At 35.4% G+C, this 17,598-nt stretch overlaps 1 protein-coding gene across 2 annotated transcripts in view; it reads left to right on the top strand.

The window, feature by feature from the left end:
• TPR (translocated promoter region, nuclear basket protein) overlaps positions 1–17,598 on the top strand; it is a 57,217-nt gene that overhangs the window by 13,260 nt on the left and 26,359 nt on the right. For both annotated transcript variants that reach the window (XM_049867967.1, XM_049867966.1), the window contains exons 14-29: positions 1,596–1,703; positions 2,710–2,936; positions 3,763–3,926; positions 4,562–4,695; positions 4,775–4,923; positions 6,541–6,703; positions 7,952–8,086; positions 8,612–8,752; positions 9,779–9,944; positions 11,365–11,531; positions 12,499–12,651; positions 13,053–13,169; positions 14,253–14,456; positions 14,566–14,750; positions 15,212–15,359; positions 17,459–17,596. In XM_049867967.1, coding sequence (XP_049723924.1) covers positions 1,596–1,703; positions 2,710–2,936; positions 3,763–3,926; positions 4,562–4,695; positions 4,775–4,923; positions 6,541–6,703; positions 7,952–8,086; positions 8,612–8,752; positions 9,779–9,944; positions 11,365–11,531; positions 12,499–12,651; positions 13,053–13,169; positions 14,253–14,456; positions 14,566–14,750; positions 15,212–15,359; positions 17,459–17,596 — 2,499 coding nt within the window. The remainder of the gene's footprint in view (positions 1–1,595; positions 1,704–2,709; positions 2,937–3,762; positions 3,927–4,561; positions 4,696–4,774; positions 4,924–6,540; positions 6,704–7,951; positions 8,087–8,611; positions 8,753–9,778; positions 9,945–11,364; positions 11,532–12,498; positions 12,652–13,052; positions 13,170–14,252; positions 14,457–14,565; positions 14,751–15,211; positions 15,360–17,458; positions 17,597–17,598) is intronic.

The following is a 17,598-nucleotide window of genomic DNA, read 5'->3' as shown; positions in this document are numbered from 1 at the left end:
ATAAATTTGTCTTTCTCTTTTTGAAGACGATAACAGTTTTTTTTAATTCAAAATTAAACTCCTGCTGTTGTTGTGGATTATAATTTAGAGGTCGTTCTAACTGCAGGTATATTGTTATAATGGACTCTTCCTCTGTAATCAAACTGAAGTCTAGCATTTTTCCCTGACTAGAAATATTGGCTTTTTGTCAAGCCCCCCTCCCTCCACCCCATGCGGGTCTAATGACATAGGTCTTCTTTGGTTTCTCATTGTTGACATCACTAGGGTTTATTTGCTACTGGATTACAGGTTCTTATTATGTAATTTCCCCCAAGTAGTTTTTTTTTTTTTTTTAAGTTTTCAAGTACATTAGGGAAATATTTCCTTTTTAGCTTTTTCTTTCTTGTAGGGGGATATTGAGGTGGAGAAGCTTAAGAATCAGGTAATAGTGATTGTTCATTGAAGAAAAAAAAAACCTGTTACTTCATTAAGTCTATAGTAACGTCAATAAAAATCCCTTAAATTTTTTTTTTTTAATAACAGCTGAGAAATTTAATTTCTGCATTTTCTTTGTAGCTTAATAGTCAGACCCTAACATATCATGTCTTCCAGTCTAGATTTTGTCATCCTTATTTTTTAGGTAGGCTTTTAGGGTTTCATGACCAAATTGCTTCCTTTCTGGTCATCTCCATCCCATTTTAGTTCAGTAGATTTATATCATGAATAGTTTGCCTGCTTCATTTTTTTATGTTTTTGTTTCTACTGAAATTAGGTTTGGTGTACCCTTTAGGTCATTGTGCTCAAAGATACTTGAAACACCAGGCTAAATTTTTTTTTTTTTTAGGTCATTGTGCTCAAAGATACTTGAAACACCAGGCTAAATATGATCTGTCTTTCACTGGTAGTATTAACATTTTTATGTGAAAACAACAGCGTAAGATGCAAAATTTGCATGACTTTCAGATAAAACATTAAAGGTTACAGAGCTATTTTGTGCTTATAGCAGCCTCCTTAAAACTCCCTCTAAACCACCAGTAATAGTCATGTGACACTTTGCAAAGTACTGCATATCCTATAATTTTCTTTTAACAACCTTGTGATGTTGGCAGCTGCATCTTAAATAATTCTCAATGCCTTCTTTATAAATTGTCTTTTATGAATCTTACCCCATGTTTTTTACTTGCCTGTCTTACATGTATTTCCAGATGACCCATGTAATAATGGTTATTACTTCAATGTAGTCCCGTGTTTTTGTTGTAACAAAACTTAAGAGTATTTCTGTGACATCATTTGATAATATGCTGTGAATTTGGTGTAGCTGTAAGCTTCTAATTGACAGTGAATGGGATGGGGGTGGGCTCAATATCCTAAGGTTTTCATTTAGTGATGAAGAGTTATTTGTGATATTAAGGAATATATGTGTTTGTATTTGCATAGAATTTCTCTTTTTTAGAGGCTAATATTTTATATAACATGTTTTTAGCCTGTGAATTGATTATTATGGTATTCAAGCACTGTGTGTTTTTGTTATTTGTGTATCTGCTTCATTTGTGTAAATCTGGGAAGGAAATACAGAATTTTCACTTAAAATTTTACTAAAAATTTACATTTTAAAGGAGATTCAGCGATTGCAGGAGGACACTGATAAGGCAAACAAACATTCTTCTGTACTTGAAAGAGACAATCAAAGAATGGAAATACAAATAAAAGACCTTTCACAACAGGTTAGAATTTTTTGTGGTTTTTTTGGGGGCGGGGGGAGGCATGGTCTCTTCTGTTTTTTTAATCTAACTGCCCAGTCATATCATCGCACTGTGTTTACACCTTATGGCCCTTGGTAAGTAAACCTGTATGTGGGTGTCTAAGATAGGACTACCACATATGAAATTCTTATTAATTAGAAGTATACTCTAGCGCAGTTGCAGCCTAGTTAGTTTTTTTATAGCACCTTTTTCCCCCATTTTTCTTGAAATATTTGATAAATTTTCAAATTATAGGTACTAGTTTTTTTTTTAGTTTTAATAAATGAAATAATTCAAAGGTAAATAAAAGTCTTGTCCCCCTTCCATGGCCCCTGAGTGTAACCAAGTTAACAAACTTGTGTCTTTTCACTGTTTTCTCAATATATAGACAAACCTGCATGTATGTATATTAAGCTGTATAAGGCTTGCTTGTTTTTACTGAAATAAGATCATGCTATACGCATTACTCTGCCACTTGCTTTTTTACTTAACAGTAGATGTAGATCCATCACATTTATGTTTTCTTTTTGGTATTTATGTGAATATGTACACACACATACATAAAAATTTCATATAAATGGCATTACATACATATTTTTTATTTAAAAATCTATTTACCCTTTTCCCTATCTTGCTTTATAATACATATGTAAACGGATACACAGATATATGCTTCTCTGGATTTATATTTGGTCATTGTTTTAGAAAAATAGGGCCATGTTTTTGGAACTATAATTTGGTTACTTTTTAAAAAGCCGAAGCTTTTATTACACACTTGCACAGAAATTGAAAATAATTCCATTGCGTTAAAATTTTCTGTATTTAAATTCTAATACTTAAGATGGTAAAGCTTGATACTTTGTTTTTTAAAGTAATTTAAGGTAGGGCAACGTGAGGTTTTTTTAAATAATGTTTTTGTTTTCTTCTATATATCTTCAGAATTAAAGCCAATACTATTTTGTAACACTTTTTTTTTTCAAATTTTTAGATTAGAGTGCTTTTGATGGAACTTGAAGAAGCAAGGGGTAATCATGTAATTCGTGATGAGGAAGTAAGCTCTGCTGATATAAGTAGTTCTTCTGAAGTAATATCACAGCATCTAGTATCTTACAGAAATATTGAAGAACTTCAACAGCAAAATCAACGTCTTTTAGTGGCTCTTAGGGAACTTGGGGAAACTAGAGAAAGAGAGGAACAAGAAACAACTTCATCCAAGTAAGCGGTTGACTACCTTCATTTGTTCAGTAAACATTGAACACTAGTTCTGTGCTCCTAACTGTGCTGGATATTGGGGATGTAGTTATTTGGGTGGGGGACGGGGAGGCGGGGATTGAACAACATATCAGAAAAAAAGATAATTCTACTCTCAGGGACCTCAGTTAATGGGTGAGATAGGCAAGCATTCAGTTATCTTGGTGCAGTGTGTTTAGTGTTGTAATAGAAAAAAGCCTATCTGGGGGAGCACCTTCATAGAGGTGAAGAACCAAGCCTAGATTTCAGAGAATATACCAGGCTTCATGAAGATGATCCTAAACTGAGTAGTGAAGGATGTGTAGGAATTTCCTAAGCAAAGTTTTGTTTTTTAGTTTGGTGCTAGAGGAGGAGGGGAAACCTTGGTGGCGTAGTGGTGGAGGGCTACGGCTGCTAACCAAAAGGTCAGAGTTCAGATCCACCAGGCGCTCCTACGAAACTCTATGGGGCAGTTCTGCTCTTATCCTATAGGTTCGCTATGAATCAGAATGAACTCGATGGCAACGGGTTTAGAGGAGGAGGAATGGCTATGAAAGAAAGCAAGGGAACTGGAGCTTGGACTAAGGGGAATTTTTTTCTTTTTTAGAGGCATTGGTGACTGCCTGAGTCCTACATGGTGGGGGTTTAAAAAGTGATTAAAATAATCGGCAGAAGAAAAAGGAAAGGTTAAGAGATGAAAGTTGCATGCTATTGTTAGATGATAACATGGTTAGTTGATTTACAGGAGAAATTATAATCAGCTAACTCTCATTCTCAGACCTGTGAAATAGACTGCTTTTGTTTCCTACAGAATCACTGAGCTTCAGCTCAAACTTGAGAGCTCCCTTACTGAATTGGAACAACTCCGTGAGTCACGACAACATCAGATGCAGCTTGTTGATTCCATAGTTCGTCAGCGTGATATGTACCGTATTTTGTTGTCACAAACAACAGGAGTTGTCATTCCATTACAAGGTAGGTTTTTATATGCTATCTTAAAAGTTTCCAAGTGCATTAGGGAAGTATTTCTGAAATGTTTATTAGGTTAGGGAATTGATACTGCCCTCATGGCATAGTGGTTAAGAGCTTGGCGTTAACCAAGTGGTCAGCCACTCCTTAGAAATACTGTGGGGCAGTTCTCCTCTGTCCTGTAGAGTCACTATGAGTCGGAACCGACTCCATGGCACCTAACAAAAATAACAGCGTAAATAATAACTGCTCTAATGATGTTCGTTTCACATTTGACTGCCATATCTCACTGAGCATAAGATGTCAGCATTTCTAACATACCTATCATTTTATGTAAAACTAAGAAAGATGAAATCTTCACCAGTGTTGAAGTATGTACATCCTAGAATTCTTTAGTTATTTATTTTCGTTTGTTTAGTTTTAATTCTTAACCTGCAAGTATTAAAGAATCTTTAATGAAAAAGCAAAAGCATCATTAATAGGTTGTTTAGTAGATTCCTTGTTTTATAACTCCTGTGATCCTAGGATTTCATTTAAATAAGTCTAGCTTGTTGGTTTTGGTAATGCTGCAGTTACGTAAAAATGTTAAAGCTGATTTATGAAAGCCAATTAATTTTATCAGTCTTTTTACTTTCTTAAAGCTTCAAACTTAGATGATATTTCTCTTGTGTCAACTCCAAAACGTTCAAGTACATCACAGGCTGTTTCCACTCCTGCTCCAGTACCTGTTATTGAGTCAACAGAGGCTGTAGAAGCGAAGGCTGCCCTTAAACAGGTAAAGATTACGTCTTTATCTTTAGGGTAAATTCTTAAAGAACACAGTCTCATCTTATAATAATTTCTTTTATATTTAGTTACAGGAAATTTTTGAGAACTACAAAAAAGAAAAGACAGATAATGAAAAGATACAAAATGAGCAGCTCGAGAAGCTTCAAGAGCAAGTTACAGATTTGAGATCACAGAACACCAAAATTTCTACCCAGCTAGATTTTGCTTCTAAACGGTAAATTTGCTTTAATTCAAAGGCTACTGCGGTTTAAATGTTATACTGCAATACAAAGTTGTGGGTTTTTTTTTTTTTAAGTTAAGAAAAATGTTGTGGACAGGGAGGATAGTGGCTTAAAATGTCCTTGAATGGAAAGTTACAAGGTCAAAAGAATGATAAGGGTTAATTTACAATAGCATTGCTTTTTTCTGAGCCAGATTCCAGGATGAGAAGTTGTTGCGGTTCATTTTTTTAATGTTTCTACTGGGAATTGCTAAAGGAGCTGTGTAGTTACTTTATAATTTGAAGTTTATGTTGCTAGTTTTCCTTCCTGGGGTTGAAAGGCCTAGTGTTTCCTTAGGTCTTAATTATAACTACACCAGCGGATGAGAAAACTGTGAGCAAATTTCATTCAGCCTTTTCTATTCTTGGCAGAAGAGGGAGTTGGGTAGTTAATTTGGGGAAATTCACTTTCTTGGTCACTTAGGAAGCATTAATGGTAATTTCTTTTCATTGATATTTGATGTTAGATTCATTGAATTCTTGTTTAGCAAACTAGTCGAAATTGATTTTTGGAGTACACGGTAAAACTATGCTTTCATAAGGATTTGGCAGCCAGTTGCCCCGCATACCTCCAACAGTTCAACACTCCCAAATCAAAAGCACCTTTTTTGTGTGTTGATAGCTCCATAGTCTAAACTTTCAGGAAAATAAGATGAAGGATTATAGAGGGAAAAAATGATGGGCAGGGCTAATGGACCACAACTACCACGGTCTCCACCAGATTGAGTCCAGTACAACTAGATGGTGCCTGGCTGCCGCTACAGACTGCTATGACGGGGATCATAATGGAGGGTCCCGGACAGAGCTGGAGAAAAGTGAAGTACAAAGTTCTAACTTACAAAAAAAGACCAGACTTACTGGCCTACAGAGACTAGAGAAACCCCGAGAGTACAGCCCCCAGACACCCTTTTACCTCAGTATTGAAGTCACTCCTGAGCTTCATCCTTCATCCAAAGATTAGCTAAGGCCCATAAAACAAAACAAGATTAAAGGGGCACACCAGCCCAGGGGCAAGGACTGGAAGGCAGGAAGGAATAGGAAAGCTGGTAATAGGGAAGCCAGCATCCAGAAGGGAGAGTGTTGACATGTCGTGGGGTTGTTAACCAGTGTCATAAAACGATATGTGTACTGTTTAATGAGAAGCTAGTTTAGTCTGTAAACCTTCATCTAAAGTACAATAAAAAGAAACTGATAGGCAAAAATCCATCACTGACCATGCATAAATGTCTTAAATTGCATACTTCATTGTGATCGGTGATGTATGTGTCAGTATTGCAAATAAAGATCAGTGTTTGATAGTATTGGTGTTATTTTGAATATGATTAAAGGTTTTTAAATAAGTCAGATTAGAAAGTTACTCAGCATGAAATATGTGCTTATTTGGAACTTGAAATTAACCACTATATTGAGATTTTGGAAGAAAGAATGAAGGTTTTACATTACTACACAAAAGCACATATCATATTACTAATCACATAAAATTGAATACCTGCTGTTGTATAATTCTTCAGGACAACTAAAAAAAAACATAATATTTCAGTTGCTTATAAAATTATTTTTCTTTCATACAAGATACGAAATGCTACAAGATAATGTTGAAGGATATCGCCGAGAAATAACATCCCTACATGAGAGAAATCAGAAACTCACTGCAACAACACAGAAACAGGAACAGATCATCAACACTATGACTCAGGATTTGAGGGGAGCAAATGAAAAGCTAGCTGTTGCAGAAGTAAGACCAATTTTCCTCAGCTAGCTTGCACTATAAATTTCTTCGGACATTTCATTTTTAGTTACTTACTGATTGGTATAACTCAGATATTTGAGAGGTTTGTGTATTACAGGTTATATAGTTTCCAAATAACCAGTTGTGCATCCATAGGGTAATTGTTCTGTTAAGATTGAAGAGGGAAAGAAGTTTGTGTTTCTGCTAAACCAAGATTTCCTTGCAAATCTTCCATTTTAAAATGAGTTTGTAAGTCAGTATTTCCCCTTACAACAACAAAAAAAAAGCCATTGCCCTCAAGTTGATTCTGAATCATAGCAACCCTTTAGGACAGTAGAATTACCCCATAGGGTTTCCAAGGTGTGGCTGGTAGATTGAAACTGCTGACCTTTTGGTTAGCAGCCGAGTTCTTAACCACTGCATCAGTACTTCCAATTAAATAGTAAATTTTGTGATGATAAATTTTTATATCTTGTTTTACCTTTAAAAAAAAGCCATTTTTCACATCATTTTTGATCATTATCTATAAGCTAGGTCCGTTTTCCCCATATTATTTATAGAGGAATTGAAACTCAAGAGCTAAGTAATTTGCTTAATTTTGGACAGCCATGAAAGTATGAGTTGGTTGACACTTCAAACCAGGTTTTCTATTTCTAATCTATTGGCTGTATTTCATTTTTATCATGTTCCTACTCTATTGTGGGGAGTGGGCAACACCACTTGTTTTAACCAGTGGAATGAATTTTATGATAGTTTACATGACTAACCATGTGTAATATGAAAACTTTGACAATAATGATTTTCAAACACTCTCAGAGCCTGTGTACTCTGTATAAACAGAAAGTTTAAATTTAAAATAGGATAGTTAGCACTCTCAAACAGGTACTTGGAAACCAAGCTTGGATGGTAAAAGTTGAATAATATAGTATTATGTAGGTGTGACTATAGCACAGTTGCGTAATTTGTTTCCTTTTACTCCACCATTTTGGGGCTTTGTTGCTTGTTTGATTGTTTTAAAGTCTGGATTGTTAGAGAAAGGAAATAATGAGTAATTGTGGTAATTAAAATTTTTTCTTTTGATGTATAAGTATTCCCGATAATTTTTGCTTCATGTTTCCACATGAAATTAAGAGTTGTATTTGTTTATATAATGGAGAGACTCAGTGTCTAATTAGCATTAAGAAATAAGTGGTAATGAAAGGATTGTCTTAATCTTATTGTTTCTGATTTTTTCTCACTTGTATTTGCCTCAAGGTAAGAGCAGAAAATTTGAAGAAGGAAAAAGAAATGCTAAAATTGTCAGAAGTCCGTCTTTCTCAGCAGAGAGAGTCTTTGTTAGCTGAACAAAGAGGGCAAAACTTGCTGCTAACTAATCTGCAAACAATTCAGGTGATAAAAAAAAGGAATATGTAGGAAAAATCATATAGGTTTAAATAGTTTTATCACTGTATCTTCTCAGTGTTATTTATTAGCGTATTGGTTAACTGTCGTTTGTTTCATGATGAGGATGCCTGAGTTTTTGGATTTTAAGGCATTTCACTATTCTAAATAAAACATTAAAAGAGAATTGATTGAAACCATGCAATTGGCAGTTTTGATCCTCTCAGGTCTGTATTTTACAGGTTCTTGTGTAGTTTAACTAGTTACAACATTAAACCTTTGATTTTTACTTTTCCTTAGCTCCAGGAAATCAGAATAACTACTGGAATCAGTGTTTCATTTTGTTGCCTTCCCCCACCCTCAACCCCCCCAACAAATAGATATTTTAATATGAAAAATGCTAAAATACTCTCTTGGTAAATATCCTGGATCTTTGTCATGTAGGAATGGGTTGTATTCTTTTATAGCCTTTTAATTTTTTTGTATTGTTGACTTTTTCCTTAAACACAACCAAAAATCTTGTCTTTACCTTAGGGAATACTAGAGCGATCTGAAACAGAAACCAAACAAAGGCTTAGTAGCCAGATAGAAAAACTGGAACATGAGATATCTCATCTAAAGAAGAAGTTGGAAAATGAGGTGGAGCAAAGGCATACGCTTACTAGAAATCTAGATGTAAGTCTATCAGAGCTCTGAATTTCTGTAATTCATTTATGTTCAGTAATCAGTCTAGGTGTGGACACATTACCATCTCATGTTGAAATGGTTTGGAGAGACTTCTTAGAAACTAAGTTTTCCCAGCTTCTTTCTAATATGCTTTGTATTTTCGATTGGGTGCCAGACATTGTGAATTTTTCTTTGTTGAGTGCTGATATTTTGATATTCTTATTCTGGAGTTTTGTTCTGGGATGCATTGGAGTTACGTGGAAATAGTTTTATTCTTTCTCATTTTCCTTTTTATGATTTATTAGGCAGACCCAGAGCAGTGCTCAGTCTAGACTCCACTACTAAGGCAAGACTTTTCTGAGTACGGTACTCAGTGTCCTGTGCATTTTGAGTTTTTCCACTATGTCTGCTGACTCCTGGAAACAGGCACTATTCCTGATCTGAGTGCCAGGCACTCTTCGCTTTAATCCATTTGGTGGTTCTTTCCCTTGTTTGAGGGAGTCTCACGTGCATGCGCGCTGATCAGCACTCTGATAAATATTCAGGGGCACCCTCTGCAGATCTCCAGTGTTTCTCTTATTTTTGTACCCCCTCCTCTGGTATCCTGTCCTATGAACTCAAGCTGCATTAGTCTCCTTGGACTCTTTGGACCTGTCTTCTCAGCTTATGGAGGCTACTGGGCTCTGCCTCAGTTCCCCATTCCTTTGGTACAGCCTGGAAATTCTCTCCAGTCATTAAACTGGGTCAGTCTCAGGGCTCGCCTTGCACCATATTTATTTCCTGCCTCAGGGGTCATTGCTTCTCATTGCCTAATGAGGTGTCTTGAAAACCATTGTTTCATGTGTTTTGTCTGTTGTTGTTGCTTTCCATTTTTGTTTTCTGGTTATTTCAGGTGGGAGGGTAAATCTAGTTCCTGTTACTCCATCTTGGCCAGAGTTTTAAGGGCATGTAAGAAAAAACTTGAGCCTCTAGTTACTTAGAAACCTAGGATAGTGTTTGTAGGTTTTTTTTTTTGTTTTGTTTTTGTTTTGGTAGGTTCAACTTTTGGATACAAAGCGACAGCTGGATACTGAGACAAATCTTCATCTTAATACAAAAGAACTACTAAAAAATGCTCAAAAGGAAATTGCTGCCTTGAAACAGCACCTTGGCAATATGGAAGTCCAACTTGCTTCTCAGTCCTCGCAGAGAGCTGGGAAAGGTAAATAAGTCACCAGACTAATACTGTATTGTAAATAAAACAAATACTTTCCTAAGTCTATAATATACCCTAAAAGTAAATAGTTTTTATCATTTATGACTAATAGTAAAGGGAGGAAAAGTCATATTTTTCATACCATAAAACTCAGTTTTAGACTTAATAAAGCTTCAGGATTTTTAAGCGTCTGTGGAAGATTCGAAATGGTCCTGCATGGCACATGACCGAGGTGCAGCCTTAGTTGTCTAATTGTTGAAACCATTTATTGGTAACTTTAAAAACATTTTTTGAGAAGGGTGTACATTTGAGTTTTTAAGGTTCAAACGTAAGGCTACTTACTAAATCTAATGATGTTAAGAGAGATAATTGATTGGCTTGGTCTCTCTTGAGAGCAGTATGATTCCCTCATTTGGTACCTCAGGTGAAAGATTTATTTCATTGGATTTTGCTTCCCTTTGTGAATACAGAGCAACCATTTCAAAATCAGAGCCTTTGTAGCTTGATGATGTCTTTTTTATATTTTTTCCCTAATAAAAAAAAAAATAGAAGGGAAATAAACATAAATGTTATACATTAGTATGGTGTTTTGTGACACTGAGTGAGTTTGTACTCGTACCGACCTTATGGGACAGAGTAGAAGTGTCCCATAGGATTTCTAAGACTAAGCTTTACAGGAGCAGACCGTCAGCCCTCTTCTGCAGATCTGGTGGGTGGGTTTGATCCACCAGCCTTTTGGTTAGCAGCCGAGTGCTTAACCATTGTGCCACCAGGGCTCTTTATAATAATTATGAGCATGTATGTATGTGTTTTCGTGTGTATGATACATAATAACCCAGTATCTTTGATATCATGTAATGCGAAAGCATTTTCAACTGTGATTTCTTTTTTCCATGCATTTTAAAAAGAACAAAAATTGGGCTAAATGAAAAAAAAATTTAGTGTACTAAACAATAGTGTTTAAGCGATAAGAACCTCATAATTTCAAGTAGCTACCTCAGTTTATTGGAAATATTTGAAGTTTTTGTAAATACTCTTAATTTTTGTAACAAAAATTCAAATTTTCGAATTTTTTGACAAAGTAACGTAAATGCAAAAGTACTTGTTAGTATTTACCTAGAAGTATTTAGTTAAAGGAGTCCTGGTGGCACAGTGGTTAAGAGTTTGGCTGCCAATGGAAAAGTCCCACTACTTGGGAATCCTATGGGGCAGGTCTATTATAGAGTTGCTTTGAGTCGAAATCGACTTGACAGCAATGAGTTTGGGTTTTTTTTTTTTTTTAATTAAACCATTCAGCATGATTGAAATACACTTTGTAGATAATTACTGCTACATTTAAGCCTTAATCTTAATTGCACAATCTCTTTGAAAATTATCTCTAGTGTCATTTAACGTGTTATTTTTAATAGAGTTGTTATATTTTTAGGTCAGCCTGGTGACAGAGAAGATGTAGATGAGCTTCGGAGTCAGCTAAGGCAAACAGAAGAGCAGGTGAATGATTTGAAGGAGAGACTCAGAACAAGTACTAGTAATGTGGAACAGTATCGAGCAATGGTTACGAGTTTAGAAGAATCCCTCAACAAGGAAAAACAGGTATGGACAATCTAACGTTTTTCTTTTTTTTTCTTAATTAGGAGCCTACTATAGATAAGGCATTGTAGGATGTGTGAATTGGACTGACATCACAACCTTTATCTCCTAAAAGTGTGTGAGTCTAATATGCCAGATAAAATAAAAGCACACAAAATGCATCCAAGGGATATGAATGCAATTGGTATAGGAAAGGAATGGTGAGAATGAAAGGTAGATGAGATGATTTGTCTCTTGGGAACCGATGGCTTTACAAGAGAGATGGCATTTGTGCGGGTCCTTGAAGGAAGATATCATTTTGATACTTCACAGATAATAGGAAGTTACTTCACGTAGTAGGAACACCCAGCCAAGGAGAACGGCTTCAGATGATGACAGTTTGAGTGTATACTGAATTTCTGATGTGAAATAATAAGGGATACAATTTAAAAAGTAGTGGAGAAACAAATGTGGAAGATTTTGAATTCACGTAATATTCTGTAGATTTATTAAGAGCCGTTCTATCTGGAAAGATTAATGTAGTAAATCGGAAGATGCACGGTTCATTTTGGAGACTGTAGCAGTAGTCTAAAGCCACCGTTTTATTTATTTATTTTGTGATTGGCACCAGTGCAAATAAAAATACGTGAGAAAGAAATCCCTTAGTGGTAGAATAGACAGACCAGGCCAGTGGATGTGAGGGTTGAGGCAGAAAGGAAAGATTGGAAATTTCACTTCAAAAGAGAAGACTAGACAGTAGCCAAGTTGAGGGGTAAATTATAGTTGTTTTTTTTTTTTTTTTGGCTTTTTTTGTTGCTTTGTTTTTGAGCCGATTAATCAGCATTTGATGGATTTTGTTACAGTTACTAATACAAAGGAAATGTTAACTTTAGTACCATTTCTCAAATGTAATTTACATTTGGAGAAATTTAGAATTTTATAATTTTAAATGTGTACAATTTTTGTATCCTGTTGTCTGCATGATGTGAAGGTGACAGAGGAAGTACGTAAGAATATTGAAGTTCGTTTGAAAGAGTCTGCTGAGTTTCAGACACAGTTGGAAAAGAAGTTGATGGAAGTAGAGAAGGAAAAACAAGAACTTCAAGATGACAGGAGAAAAGCCATAGAGAGCATGGAACAACAGGTAAATTAGGTTATTAACTGTATTAGTCTTTTTCTCGTTGTTTAAGGGTTTGAGTTATTCTAACAGACTCACTAGTTATCATTCAGTTTATCTCAATAGATAGTCATCGAACACATAATCAACAGTTTCAGTGTTACGTGGTACTTTCCTCTGTAATCGTTTCCTTTTGAAATTTTAGACTGTGGTAGTAGGGATCCACTGTTTGGAAGCCTCTGCAGAATTATTGGGAAGTGACATAGAACTGCAAAGCCTGTACAGTCGCTTCTGTCAGGTCGGGTTATAACTGTTTTAAATTTAGTCAGCATTCCTTTGGACTAATTGCATTTTAAAAATCCAGCTTCGGTAAGTATTTTTAAAGTACGTTTACAATTAACTCTGGTTTCAATGTTCTTTTTATTTAGTTATCTGAGCTAAAGAAAACACTTTCTAGTGTTCAGAATGAAGTACAAGAAGCTCTTCAGAGAGCAAGTGCAGCTTTGAGTAATGAACAGCAAGCCAGACGTGACTGTCAGGAACAAGTAAGTGTTGGCTTTTACTGGGAAATGAGCTTTGATCCTAGAATAGTTCTTGGAGAATATTAATGCATTTTCAAAACGCAAGGTTGTTTCTTCTGTCATGGAACTTGAACTAGGGTAAGTTGAAAAGTATATATGAAGGCTAAAAGTAAATGGTGCAGTATCCGTTAACAAATAGGAAAAAAAAAAAGATTGACTAGTCAGAGGTACCATCCAAAGCTCTTGATAAGATCATTTTTAATGCATTGCTGAGCTTGCGCAGATTTCCTAGCCACTCCACCTCAAAAACTAAAATCGTATGATCGTTTCACAAAGGAATATTATTGAAAGTGAAAAAACTATAGCTCTGCACAGTGACACAGATGAGTAGTTCACGCATTATTGTGTTGAGTGACAAAGTCAGTCCCAGAAAGACTATATACACTGTTTTTTCCTAAACTTTTGAAAAAAAATCTCATTATGGTGTTTACATATAAACACGTGAATATATGCACACACATATGCATATGTGATGAAACTTATTTTTTATGAATAAGAAATGATAAAATGATTGAAGAGAGTGGAGGTTGTTGAAATGGTAGTATGAGAAACAAATACACGTAAGGGTATTTGGTAATGTTCTGATTTTTTTAAGTCGGGTGGTATGTTAATGGCTATTCATTCCATTATTATATTACGTGTATGTAACACCATGTACGTGTATCAAGTATTACTTTAAAAACGGAACACAGGAGAAAATGCTTCAAAGGCAAACTAATCAAAAATAAATTATTCTTGGATTATTTCCAAACATGACAGTAGAAATTATAATCAAAGAAATACATCAGTAACTCAATATCCAAACGATTTTCATTCTCTTTTTTTCTTGAAGTTCTTGTGTGTCTGTATAAATTATAAACAGAATTACTACTGTGTATTTTATATAGCTATGAATTTTATTTAGTTTTTTAATTCATAGAGTTTGTTCAGAATTACCTAGTCTTTATAAATTTCAACTTTGGAAAGTTCTTTACAATTTTTGAGAAGCACAGACTTAGCTTTATTAGTTTTTAAACTTTGTGACAATAAAGGCATGATTTTTTGCAGGCTAAAATAGCTGTGGAAGCTCAGAATAAGTATGAAAGAGAATTGATGCTACATGCCGCTGATGTTGAAGCTCTACAAGCTGCCAAGGAGCAGGTTTCAAAAATGGCATCAGTCCGGCAGCATTTGGAAGAAACAACCCAGAAAGCAGAATCACAGTTGTTGGAATATAAAGCATCTTGGGAGGAGAGAGAGAGAGTGTTAAAGGTAGTATTGTAGATCATGATAGAAAGTTCTAGAGAATTAAAAGGTTTTTGTTTGTTTTTTTTAATGCACGTTGGAAAATCTGCTATTACAACAGACTCTTGACTTATAGGATGAAGTTTCCAAGTGTGTGTCTCGCTGTGAAGATCTGGAGAAACAGAACAGATTGCTTCACGATCAGATTGAAAAGTTAAGTGACAGGGTAGTTGCCTCTGTGAAGGAAGGTGTACAAGGACCATTGAATGTGTCTCTCAGTGAAGAAGGAAAATCCCAAGAACAGATTTTAGAAATTCTCAGGTAAGTCTAATATATTCTTAAAACTTCTCTTATACAGCGAAACTACAAATGCGTAAGTTAGAGAAAGGGATTATGTACTGTTTTGGTGTAAAATTCATTCTGTCTCTTACTGTACAACAAATCCACTACCACAAAATTGGTGGTCACTTTTGACACTTAGACTTACGCCAATTTAAACAAATGACTTCAGGTTGAATCTGTTAAGAACTTGAGTGAGTTTCCCTTGAAAACTAAATGCCTTTCAGATAGCTATAAAGATACACATTTCTAAAGCTACTGCCTATAATAAAAAAGAAAAACTTTATTCTCATCGTTATGTATTATTAATAAAAACATTACTTTTTGTGTCAGTAGTTTAATTAAAGTGAACGATTTTTGTCATTTTAAAAATTATCCAAGTTTTGATTGTTACATTGTGGGCATTTTTTTTTTTATTCAAGTAAAATCTTATGTTCTTGTAGATTTATACGACGAGAAAAAGAAATTGCTGAAACTAGGTTTGAGGTGGCTCAGGTTGAGAGTTTGCGTTATCGACAAAGGGTTGAACTTTTAGAAAGAGAGCTCCAGGAACTGCAGGATAGTCTAAATGCTGAAAGGGAGAAAGTACAGGTATGTATACTAAGCTTTTAAGAAAGTAGTTGTTAAATTGAAAGAGAAGACCTTATTTTAGTTTCTAATGACGTTTAATTTTAAATAATTTAAACGCTGATACAGTGTAATAGTTAAGAGTGAAGGCTCTCTAACTAGACTACGAGATTTCAAATTCTAGCTTTGTACCATTAGCTGTCTGCCATTGGGTAAGTTGTTTAATAGCTTTTCTGCACTTAGCTTTCTCATCTTTAGTATTGGAATAATAATAGTGAGGGTTACATGACTTAGTACATATGGAAACATTTAGAACCATGCCTGATGCATTAAAAAAAAAGTTTGCCGTCAAGTTGATTCCGACTCGTAACGAACCTATAGGACAGAGTAGAACTGCCTCATAGGGTTTCCAAGGAACACTTGGTGGATTCCAACTTTCTACGTTTTGGTTAGCAGCCATAGCTTTAGTGGAATGGATGGTCACAACACAGGCTTAACTCAATAACCCACACTACTGTAACCCAGTATACTCCCACATCTGGAGTGAAGGACATTAATATCTTAAATCATTTATCTCTCCTTTTAACTGTGAGGTAGTTGAAAAGACTGCCAATGAGAAAATACTAAAACAGGGTTAAATGTATAATTGGATTTTTTTTTTTCTGACAGAAGTTGAAAGTTTCATAATTATATCCTATTAAAGAAACAATCCAAATTCAAATGTATCTCCCCATGGAAATAATAAACAGACCCACCAATTCAGTAGCATTAACACTGGCACGTGGGCACGTGGGGCAGAACCAGGGTATCTAACAAAGATTGCACATTATCTTAGCCTCTTCAGTTTCCTTTGCTATTTCTTCAGAAAAGCATATAATACTAGAAAATGCCCAGCCCATAGAAGTTCAAAGGAAACAATTCTTCTTAGATACAGTAAGAAGAGAGTCAGGAAGTAACCCACTTTATATTAAAAATAATATGTCTGCCTAAGCATGAGTACTATAGCATGACAACCATGAAATAACAACTAAAATTGTAAAAAGGATAGGAAGAGAAAGTAACACCATGTGCGAAAAATGGATAACAACATCCAGTGAGAACAGAAAAAGTGCTTTACACTTGGACAAATATTCAGTAAAATTTCTCAAAACTAAAGTGATGAAACAAAAGGGATTTCTGAACAACAGGGAACCAAAACAACATCATTTCAGAACAGTTAATAAATGCAGTATAGCTACAGAAAGATTAAACAGAGGCCTGGAATGATGTTTTTATGTGACGTTAATACTACTTGTTGGTAGGATATTTTCTTAGTTACCTAGTGCGGTTATAACAGAAATAACCATAAATGGGCAGCTTTAAAAAACAAATTTATTTCCTCAAACAGTTTAGAAGGCATGATGTCCAAATTCAGGGCACAGGCTCTACGGGAAAGTCTTTCTGTTGGTTCTGGGGGAAGGTTGTTCCTTGGCTGCCTGGTGCTTTTCACGTGGCATGACATCTGTCTCCCATCTCCGTGTGCTCACTTCCTTGTTTAATCTCTTGTATCTCAAAAGAGATTGACTCAAGACACACACTGCACCAATCCTGCCTCATTAACATAACTGACAACCCCTTTCCACAGGCATAGAGATTAGAATTTACAACACCTATCTTTGGATTTTGGGGGTACACATTTAATCCATAACAGGTATGTAGTATCCATTCAGTGTCACCTTTGTAATTTCTTGCATTTGTTTTAACTCTTTGTAATGAGTGTTTATCACAGAAAAGTGAGTGTGTAAACCTTCAAAAATTTTAGTTTTTAAAGTTTAAATCCTTTCTACTTTGTTGGTAGGATGGTTTAGGGATGTCTTCTTAGCTGGTGCATATTCTGATAGAAGAAGGTAGCCCTTCATTTAAACTGCTGGAAACTCTCGTGGCATAGTGGTTAAGTGCTCTGGTTGTTAACTGAAAGGTCGGCATTTTGAATACACCAGGCGCTCCTTGGAAACTGTGGGGCAGTTCTACTCTGTCCTGTGGGTTGGCTATGAGTTGAAATCGACTCGATGGCAGTGGGTTTGGTTTGGTTTTTTTTTTTTAATTATTAGATGCTGGTGTAGCTATGTGTTTGTAATCTTCAGGTCACTGCAAAAACAATGGCCCAACATGAAGAACTGATGAAGAAAACTGAAACAATGAATGTAGTTATGGAGACCAATAAGATGCTAAGAGAAGAAAAGGAAAGGCTAGAACAGGATCTACAGCAGATGCAAGCAAAGGT

This window comes from Elephas maximus, chromosome 24, assembly GCF_024166365.1.
Source record: "Elephas maximus indicus isolate mEleMax1 chromosome 24, mEleMax1 primary haplotype, whole genome shotgun sequence".
NCBI lineage: Eukaryota > Metazoa > Chordata > Mammalia > Proboscidea > Elephantidae > Elephas > Elephas maximus.
Note: the sequence above shows the minus strand (reverse complement) of the source record. Positions and strands in the feature narration are given on the sequence as shown.